At 46.0% G+C, this 10633-nt stretch overlaps 1 protein-coding gene across 1 annotated transcript in view; it reads right to left on the bottom strand.

Annotated features, from left to right (window-relative positions):
- crebbpa (CREB binding lysine acetyltransferase a) overlaps positions 1-10633 on the bottom strand; it is a 66146-nt gene that overhangs the window by 2849 nt on the left and 52664 nt on the right. Inside the window, exons 24-32 of the mRNA XM_020621002.1 lie at positions 10523-10627; positions 10313-10426; positions 9983-10148; positions 9065-9232; positions 8305-8466; positions 7888-8169; positions 6892-7644; positions 6113-6730; positions 568-577 (exon numbers count right to left, since the gene is read on the bottom strand). Of these exons, the coding sequence (XP_020476658.1) occupies positions 568-577; positions 6113-6730; positions 6892-7644; positions 7888-8169; positions 8305-8466; positions 9065-9232; positions 9983-10148; positions 10313-10426; positions 10523-10627 (2378 nt within the window). The remainder of the gene's footprint in view (positions 1-567; positions 578-6112; positions 6731-6891; positions 7645-7887; positions 8170-8304; positions 8467-9064; positions 9233-9982; positions 10149-10312; positions 10427-10522; positions 10628-10633) is intronic.

Raw genomic sequence — 10633 nt, 5'->3', positions numbered from 1 at the left:
CTTGCTGTTGCTGCTGACCGGCTGGCTGTTGCGGCGGCTGTTTGGCATGGTGCTTGGTTGTTCGCTGTTTGATGAAAGCAGCCATTAGCTGAGGGCTTGATTTGATGATGTTGAGGACTTGCTGCTGTTGCTGGGGCGAGCTGGGAGACTTAAGGGTGCGGAGAAGGTCCTGCAGGCCACTGGGGGCTATAGCGCCAGGTCGTTGCGGTGTTTGCACCCGGGCACCAGCTTGCTGTGGTATCAGCATCCTCTGGCCTTGCTGAGGTTGCTGCCCAGGAGGCATCATGGCTCGCTGCGGGGTCTGGCCTGGGACAAGGCCCGGTTGTTGAGTTTGAGCTACTTGTATAGGTCCTGCAGCACCAGGCCACTGTCCTGGGGCCATGCCGGGTGGTATGACCTGTGGTCCCCGCAGCCCTGACACCATTTGCACGGGTGGCTGCATTGGGCTGGTCATGCATTGCTGTGGCTGCTGAGGGTTCATTGGCAAAATGTTCATGTTGACCTGGTAGTTCTGCTGGTTCTGAGCAGCCTCAATGTGCCATGTAATCTTGATGGCAGTAAGCGGAGGCTGCTGCTGAAGCTGCTGAGGTGGCTGGGGGAGAGGGGACTGCTGCTGGTGACATGTGTTGCTGATGTTCTCCTCATGCTCATCAGCTGCTGCCTCTTGTTGAAGTACACAAAGCTGCCGTAGCTCCTGCAAGTCAAACCTTAACCAGAAAACAAAGAGAGAGGAGTCAACATACCAATAAACTGATTTTGCTGTGTTTTCTTGTATTTTTCCTGTATACAGGGGGTCACTTCAAAAATGCTGAGTCAAACAACTGTTCTGAGATGAGAGGGTATTCTTCTCTGCAATCATGTGAATTAAAAAAACAGCAGCAACAGAAAAGTAGAGCAGTTTTAGTTTCTTTACAATAGACAGCCCATAATATATGAGAACAAAATCAGGAAAGTGAGATTAGCTACATCAGAACTGGAACATACATGTTTTAAATGTAAGGCTGATCAAAGTGCAAGGTTTGGTTTAAAGTATTCTTTAAAAAAAAAAAAACTATAAAAAAGCTTAGGGCTGAAACGAACCTGGATGCCAGCTCGAGCACATGAGGAAGCAGCGAGGGTGGGATGGAGCAGCGGGCTGTGTAGAGGTACTGCAGCAGAGCCAACACTGCCGGTCCCGGGACGTCATTCATCAAAACTCTCCGAGCTGCAGGCATGTTATCCTCCTGCACCCCAAAACCACTCTCATGCACCTGTGAGAGGAGCGGAGGGTGGATGAAAGAGGAAAAAAGTTAAACGCTGAAAAATCTCAAAGGACATGGGTCTAAAAGTGTTGGTTTCCACCTCGCTGAAACAATGAAATTAAAAGTTCTTTTGTTGTGCATACCCGCATGTCTGTGGTTTATCACAGAACAAAAAAAGAAGCTGTGAGAAAAGCGGTGATATTTAGCATCACACCACATGTCGCTTTCTGAATGAAAGTGGTCTTCATAGAAGACACTTTTGAAAGAAAACTAACTGGAGTTTGCTAAACTGTTTGTTGACAGGCCACAATACCTCTGGGAAAATGTCAGGAAGATTAAATGAAATGAGAACTTTTTTGTCACATCAGTTCACAGTGAACAAAACAAAAACATCCTTCAAAGACAAGAAAGTAAACCGGGCACGGTTTCTGTTTCGTCTACGTTCAGCACATGAAATGGCACATGCCACGTGTGATGACCTGAAGCCACAGAAAATCAACAAAATATCACGGGGCGTCCGATAGAACAGTGAACAGCACCGCTGTGTGGTCAGAAAATGCAGGCAACATCTCCTCCCAGTGGCCCAGAGCTTTTGATTATGAATCAGAAACTCTGCAGACAGGACACGCGACTCATGCTGAGCTCGTCATATCGCTTGCCTCACGTGCATCTGCACATCATTTAAATGAGTTTCCCCACCCTTGCCAATACATAAAAAGCGGCATGCCTGCAGAAGTGAATGGAACACAGCCATTGAAATCAGAAGATAATCAAGACATTCAGGAAAGAAACATAGCTCCCAGTGTTGGAGAGCTCTGTTCCAGTAGCAGCTCATGGCTCCTCCAATAACCCATGGAGTACATCTAAAACATCAAGAATGGATGAGCAGAAAACACTGGTGTGTTCCAAAGTGGCCTGCTTGTTGTCCTGATCTTAATCCACCTGAACAACAGCCACATCTTTCTTTTTAATGTGGCCCCAAAAATTGAGACACTTTGGAAAAAATTCAGCAATGATTTGTGGAATCTGCAAATTGAACTGAAATCTACTCTTAATTTGTCTGCTTTCAGTCAAACTGCATTTATTACCAGAACATTATGCAGATTTTTTTGTGTACCTCATTTAAAAGCAAAACAAAAACTGAACCAACAAGACTTTGCCACACACGGGGATGATTTTTACCATTTCTGTCAGCAGGGGGCAGCGAGTGTACACCATGAAGGAATGAGCAAAGTAGACGTCTCCACTGTCCACTTGGAGCTCCACATCACTGAGCTGAGGGTTGTTCACCATGGTACTCAGGTCTGACGCCAGTCTGGGCAGTGCCACCTGCAATGGCCACACCAGTCAAGACACACTTCAACGTTTCTTATTATATAAAGTTAGAACTACAAAGTAAATTTACAAAGTGTTTTAATTTGAAAATTGGCATCCATATGTAAAACTCCAAGGTTAATAAATCTGTATGTAGAGAAGATCTGAACCCTTATGATCTCTTGTGACTTCAGGTGATCCTACCTGCTCCTTATCTGCTCCTGGCTGACCAGTTTCTCTCCTCACTTGGCTGTTGGTGTCCTTTGAGTGTGGGTGCGTCGGCTCTGGCAGGAAGCCGCTCACCCAGAGGTCATCATGCTCCTCTGCCTCCTCCAGGACAAATCCACTCAGATGGAGGTTTGCGGACAGGCTAGCACTGCTCTGCTTGTCTGTGAGAACAAAGGCAACCAGGACCAGATCTTAGGATCAGTTTACAAAGTGTTTACAAAATTATATGAGTTGATATGAATGTATTCTTAAGGAAAAACAACAAGGCAGCCTAAAATGTCAGCTTAAACCATTAATGTCAGTTTTGCTTCCACTTTGTTAGTTTAAGATTTCTTGCATTTCCACTTCATAAAACATGAAAACAATGCGTTTTCTATAGACACTGCGAACGTTTGTACTGTTTACTTGGGTACACGTTATAACTCCCCAAAGGTAAAGAAATATTTTGCAGTTCAGTCTGTGTGTCTTACATTTGTCAGGGCCAGAGGCAGAGAAGCCACACTGTGTGAGGGTCATGCCGTCTTCAGCCAGCTCCATCAGGTCTCTCAGGGCCTGGCTGCCCACAGGGAGCTGCTTTGTCTCTGGGGTGGGGAGAGCTGGGGAGCAGGAGGCAGCAGCAGTCTGGGAGGAGGAAGGCAGGATGGAGGTCCTTGTTTTTGTGACAGGACTTCCTTCACTCACAGGCTGCACAGAGGACTCGGGCTTGTTGCTGGTGTTAGAGAAGGCTGCATCAGTCTAGAAGTGGAGGAGACCACCATAAGATTAACTTAGCCGTGAGTCGATATCAGCTATTTGGTCAACTATTCAATGTGTTTATTTAAACAACTAAAATCAACTCTGTAAATGGAAATTGTGAAAATTAATTACAACAATTCATTACTCAAATTTTTTCATACCAAGTTCATTTTGTCAATACTATTTAAACAGACAGCACAACTGTAATTAATGTTTTTATTGCTCTGACACACAATGCAGTGAAATACATCTTTCAAATTTCATCAATTGTTTTCTTGTTCAAACTCAACCGCCGACAAAATATTTACACTTCATTTTATGTTTTCATTCTATTGTGAAAAAGTGAAATTTGCATTCAAAATCTAACATAACACACAATTAATTTAATTAGACTGACATTTGTTAACATTCTACTGCATCTACATCCCAAAATTCAACGGGTTTGCTTTAAAGTTAAGACACTTTATTAAAGCTACTAAATTCACCACCATATTAAGTCTATCAAATGTGAATTCAGACCAGAAAAATAAAAGCTAAATTTTAAAGTTTCGTTCTAGGACAGTACAGAACTACAAAGCGGTGTGTTTCCCAATCTTCAGTAGCATTTGATTTAAAAAAAGAACATCAGCCGAACATTCAGTCTATTCAAACACGACAGAAGTAATATAAAAGAGTGTGTAAACATCTCTTTGGTCTCTCTCACCACTGCTGATTCCCACGGCGTGATGAAGTCCCTGAGCTCTGGAGTGTAGAAATCAGACAGACAGGTGGAGTCCCCATCCAGCAGTGCGCTTTTCTGCCAGAGGGGGGCAGCACCACTCCAGCCAGGCAGGCTGCTAGGGCACAGGATTGGGGTGGGGGGAGATGGAGCCCTGCTGTGTAGAAGGAGAGCAGAAACACGCTCCTGCAGCCTGGTCAGAGCCATCTGAGCATCCTGAACAAGGAGGAGTGGCAGAGGACGAGGGATGGCACCCTTTTTCTTCTTCCCATGCCCTTTAACTGCACCTGCAGGAGGAGAGGAGAGGATTCAGGTGCTACCTAGATCTGAATGGCCACACATCTGTATGTAATTTGAGTGTTTAAAGTATAATCTCTCTTTCATCACTTGTACATTTGAATACTATCCTAAAAATAGCACCACTGTCTTCTAAATCCACTTATTTCCCAGTTATTGCTCCACATTTGTATGGTAAATGTCTAATAGACAGTAGTAGACACTGCTTTATTGCACACATAGGACATAGTGAAAGCGCTGTACCTGTGTCTGGCCTCCACTTCAGCACTGGAGTTATGGAGGTGTGACAGGTAGCCCCCTCTGTCTGCAATCGCCTCTCTGCCTTCCTGTCCTGCTCCTGCAGAGAGGAGGACAGAGCCAGAGCCACCATAGTGTCTTCGTCGAGGCGATCAGTCTGCTTCCTGGGCTTTTTTGTTGCTGGGAGCCCCGGCTTGGAGGGGTCTTTTCTTTTGGTGCCTCCGGTCTGTGAACTGAAGAGAAAAAAGAGATTCCTATTACGGGAAAAGATCAGATGAGCTATCGTTGAAACAGGATCCACACATGGATTGTGTGGATGGTAGCAGTCACTATCAGTGGCCAAATTTTGGATACCTCAAAAAGGCCTGTAGAGCTGGTGCATTGAATGTTGTGACTGACACTATGTTCAGAGGTGTGCTGTGGTATTTTCCTTTTGCTTTATGCGTGTGATACTTCTGACTGAATGTGCAGGATGTAATTTGTATTTATGTAAATTCTTATTTGTTATTCATAAAAAATGTAATATAAATTGTTCACAGGGTTTGATCTATATTAACTCCCTGTTTAACTAACTTGTGGTTCAACTGATGGGGACTCACAGTGTGTTAGCAGCAGGGACATTCTGGGTCTCCTCAGCCTGTCTCTGCAGAGCCTGTAGCAGCACAGCCGGAGAGATGCCCATATCTGTCGAGCAGCGCTTCAGGTGCGCTGAGCGACTCTTCTGGGACTTGAACTTCTTGCCACAGATGGGACAGTCAGGGACACCAGGGGGAGGAGGAGGAGCAGCAGGAGGAGGAGGGGCTGGGGTTCTTTCTTCACTCTGATCTAAACACCTACCAAACAGGGATTGTTTTCACTCTCAATGAGTCCACCAGTCTATGGCGTGCAATCAAAAATTCAAATTGATTTTTGTGATGCAAATCACTCTGGATGAGAATGCCTACTGCATAAATATAAATGTCCAGACCTGTTCAGATGCTGGGTGCGCCCCTCAGGGGTCATGTGTGAGAGGTCTTTGTGGCAGATCTGACAAAAGAAAAGGCCTCCATCCTCCAGATCCACCATCTGGGCTTCCGCTGCCTCTCGGTCCAGCTCCTGCTGCAGCTGCAGGGCCAGAGCCTCATCGCTGTCCTGGAGCTCAGGGTGAAGACCAGAGCTGAAGGATTCGGCTGCACACAGAGTGGTGGGTGGACCTTTTGCATTACATGTTATCTGATCCACTGTTAATATAGATACACTGACAATGGCAAATTTAACTTTAAAAATTGCATTCCACTTAATACATTTGATTGTATGAGATGTTTACAATATTCTTTATAAACTCAACATTAGATGCATCTGTCTGCTGTCTTAACACCTGTCGACGGTAAAGCTCCTGGATCTGGGGGTTGGTGTTGTGAGCTGCATTCATCATTTGCCCTTGAGGCCCTAATGCTGCCATACCCTGCGCAGGAGGCTGCTGGGGCTGCTGAGGGGGTATCCCTGGCCTCTGTACCGCCCCTCCTGGCATGGCCATGGCCTGCATTGCTACCATGCCAGGCTGCTGCTGCTGACCCGCTTGCTGCTGCTGCTGCGGCTGGTTGGCATGGTACTTGGCTGTTCGCTGTTTGATGAAAGCAGCCATTAGCTGAGGGTTTGATTTGAGGATGTTGAGGACTTGCTGCTGTTGCTGGGGTGAGCTGGGAGACTTGAGGGTGCGGAGAAGGTCCTGCAGGGCATTGGGGGCTATAGCACCAGGTCTTTGCGGTGTTTGTGCCCGGGCACCAGGCTGCTGTGGTATTAGCATCCTCTGGCCTTGCTGAGGTTGCTGCCCAGGAGGCATCATGGCTCGCTGCATGGTCATGGCCTGCTGTGGGGTCTGGCCTGGGACAAGGCCCGGTTGTTGAGTTTGAGCTGCTTGCATAGGTCCTGCAGCTCCAGGCCACTGTCCTGGGGCCATGCCGGGTGGTATGACCTGTGGTCACCGTGGCCCTGACACCATTTGCATGGGTGGCTGCATCGGGCCCGTCATGCGCTGCTGTGGCTGCTGAGGGTTCATAGGCAAACCATTCATGTTGACACGATAGTTCTGCTGGGCCCTTTAACTTGAACATGACCGCCCCGTATCTAATACATTTTTACAATAGCATTTCTGGAATTTGGTGATAACGGCAGGTGTAGCTGCGGTGGCTGGGGGAGAGGGGACTGCTGCTGGTGTAGAGGGGAGGCCTGGGGCCCAGGTTTGCCCTGGGAAACTGGTGCTTGAGTTTGGCCATTGCGAGGTGCATTAGGAAAAGAGGGAGACATGACACCTGCTGAGTTGGGCGTCTGTGGTTGGTTGGAAAGTGGCTGCTGGGGTGTCTGGGGAGTGTTAGGTTGGGTATGGGAAGTGGGCGTGCTGGGGGCAGCTGAGGCTGGCGGGGATGGTAGCGGCATGGTTCTGCCTTGCATGGTCATGGCCATTCTTCGCCTCATCAGCTGGGCCTGCTGGAGTCTGTGCTGCAGCTGCTGCTGGCGAAGCTTGTGCTTGATGTTCAGGCAGAATGGGACAGGACACTTGTTCTCCTGACAGTGCTTTGCATGGTAACAGCATAAAGCAATAAGCTGCTTGCATACAGGACAGCCACCATTGGTTTTGCGCTTGCAGCCCTTGGTGTGTTGAACCACTCGCTTCATCTTCTGGCAGGATGGCAGAGAGCAGTTGGCATTGCGACACTGACAAGCGTGGACCAGGGACTGGATGCAGCGTTGGATACTTAGACGCCGGCTCTCCTGTGGACTCTTGGAGGCCTCTCCACTCTGGCTGTTGTTGTCGTCATCCAGGCCAAGACCCCACTTCACCATCTGGTGTTCGTGGCCCTTCGTGTTATAACAATTGATGCAAAGATCAAAGTCCTGAGAAAAGGGAGAGACCGGGTTACAGAAATTAGCAAGAGTTTAATCTAATCAAGAGCTTCATCAAACATTTCACAAATTATCTTTCTGATCTAGGGCATCTATACAACTCCACATCCATCGGCTTAATGTCTCTCATGATCTGTATATTTAAAAGCTGACAGGCCTCCACTTCAAATTTGTTTTTCAGTGTTTGATTCTGGTTCAGACACAAAAAATTCCAGTGCAATAGTAGCAACCCACCTCACACACAGTGCAGTGCCAGCGTGTCTCCACATGGTGCTTGCACTCGTTGCAAGTGTAAACAAAGCGGTCCTGTCCCTGGTTGTGCAGCTCAACTAGCATGCACATGGTACTCCACTTGCACCTCCTGAGGGAGCTGAACTCCCAGTGCTTGTCCCTGGCTAGAGTCAAGAAGGCATCACGGCCGTCCATCAGGTCACAGGAGAGCAAAGGGTCGGGGTCAACAATAGGTGGCAGGGTATTGACCATGGGACCAGAGTGAAGGTGGATCACAAAGAACACCTTCAGTAGAAAAAGGAAAAAGACTAATGAAAGTCAGAAGCACAAGCAAAACTGAAATGTGTACTTAAACATACTCATATGTACAAAAACAGCCTTAAGTGTCACTTAAATCATAAAAACCAAACAGGGTCTTACCTCTTTGTGCTTTTCCATGGTGGCATACAACTTCTGGGACAGATCATTTGCTACATTTGGCATCCCAGGCTTCTTCTTATTGGCTCGGCTCACGCTGCTCTTGTTTTTATTGGTCTTCTTGTTGTTCTTTTTCTTTGCGTTTTTGCTGTCACTTGGCGTACCCTGAAGGAGATATGCAATGACAGATATTAAAGGAAACAGCTTATAAACATTTCACATATTGTCTCTCCAAGAAGTTTAATAGACTCAGTCTGTCCAGTTAGTACTCATTACAGTAGGGATATTGGTCGTCTTCAATATGCCAATGACCCTATTAAAGTAAATCTACTGCTACTTTTGGAGTGGCCCAGTAAGAGCCCAGACATCAACTCAAGCTGTCCATACCAGACATCTTAAGAATATGTCTGAGCTGAAACGGTTCTGTGAGGGACAGCGTTCCAAAATTGCTACTGAACGTTGTTTCAGGACTTATGCTCAGCTAATGTAAAAGCCTGTTTGAGGTTAGAGCAGCCTGAGGAAGGTCAACCAGTTACTAAAACCAAGGGTTCACTTGTATTTTCCACCAGCACTGTGAATATTAAATGGCTGTGTACAGTAAAGACATAAAAGATTAATTGTGTGTGATTAGCTTAAACTTTGTTAGTCTCTACTTGGATGATGATCTGACACATTGACTGCATTAATTGGTCATACAATCTATAGATGTTTTGAAGTCTAAAATGCCAACTGAGGACAGTAACACATTACACAATGCTCTGACCTCAGGGGTTTCAGAAGCAGCTGTGTTCTCCTCCTTCTTCCTCTCCTCCTCCTCCTGCTCCAGCTCCTTGATGCTCTCCTCCAACACGTTGGGCCAGAAGTCGCCTTCGAAGTAGGGCAGCTCATTTGCACTGGTCAGTCTGTCCTCTGTTGCCTGCTTGAAGATGTCCTGAGAGAAAGACAAAAACATGCATGAATCAACTAAACAGCAGTCAGAGAGTGCAAACTTCCACCAAGGTGGCTCACTGTCCCCATAATGCCATTACAACTAGAAGCAATATCCTCATAATATGATTCAATGACCATGAAAACCTACCACTGGCATTTGGAATTACACCGATATTATTAGTTTGAAGGCGATTCAAGAAAATGTATATGAGTAATGGAGGCTTTCTTCAGGATCTAAACTGAGTAACTTTTAAACATACACCAAATCTGTTGAGACCCTGGTGAGTCAACAGAGACTCAGCTAGAACTTGATCTTAACTGCAAGCCTGTAGCACAATTTGTCTCACAGCAGAAGGTTTTCTGAGAGTCCTATAAATCTTAACATTCTTGATCACCACGTATGGAATATTACTTGGATCCAGATTATAGTTTGGTGTGTGGATGTCATTGTGCAATTTGTGTCCAAGCACTGTAGGCATGTATGGACTTAGAAGCAAAGACTTCATCAAAACCTATTTAATGCTTTTTGAGTTATCCTGCAAACAAACCAACACCAGCAAAAACATCAACAAAAATAAAAACGCCACACAAAAGTCAAAAAAGGATGTGATCAGGAACAAAATAAACTAAAAGTAACAAAACAAATAATCAATGTATTGTGAATGTAAATTTGCCCTTTGTTCTAAATATTACAGACCACATATTCCTCTATAAGCCCTTATCACATTTTTGAAAGAAAATTACTCCTCACCTTATAGTCATGAAGAATCCTCTCTGCAAAGGCCTTGTCCAGCATCTTCCTGTACCATTCCTGCAGCCTTTTAGGCTTTGGGATCTTCTGATCTGGGGGATGGCAGTGGAAGATGTAGTCATCTCCTTCACTGGGAGGACATGCCCAGATGTGGCCCTGGGCGTACCTGTGGATAGGCAGAAACCAAAAGTCAGACCAGAGAGACCGTGTAGTGGCTAGAACATATTTTGGCCTACAAACGGATCCCATCATTAGGTTCCTGCCCAAGACTCTTCTCCATGTTGTAAGGTTTCAAGAGGCGAAGCAGAAGAATAGAAAGGTGACGCATACCCGAGTTTCTTGACGTATTCTAGATAGCCGATGAGGATCTCATGGTACACTGCTGTTCGTAGAATCCGAGGTCTGAAGAAGTGAATACTGTCAAGGTATGATATGTAGACACGCCTGCAGAGGAGGGGGGGTGTTACATTTTATAAATGAAAAGCCCACTAAAATTACTGTTCCTTTATTGTACTACATTTAATAAGGTCCTGTACAGACCTATTATTAGGGAATAGACACTCGGAGCCATACTCCTGCACGTGCATGCCAAAAAAGCAAACGTCCACACCATCAATCTCCTCAAAGGCGAAAAGTGCTTTGGTTCTGTAG

This window comes from Monopterus albus, unplaced genomic scaffold, assembly GCF_001952655.1.
Source record: "Monopterus albus unplaced genomic scaffold, M_albus_1.0 scaffold252.1, whole genome shotgun sequence".
Classification (NCBI taxonomy): Eukaryota; Metazoa; Chordata; class Actinopteri; order Synbranchiformes; family Synbranchidae; genus Monopterus; species Monopterus albus.
This window is presented reverse-complemented; position numbering and strand designations above follow the sequence as displayed.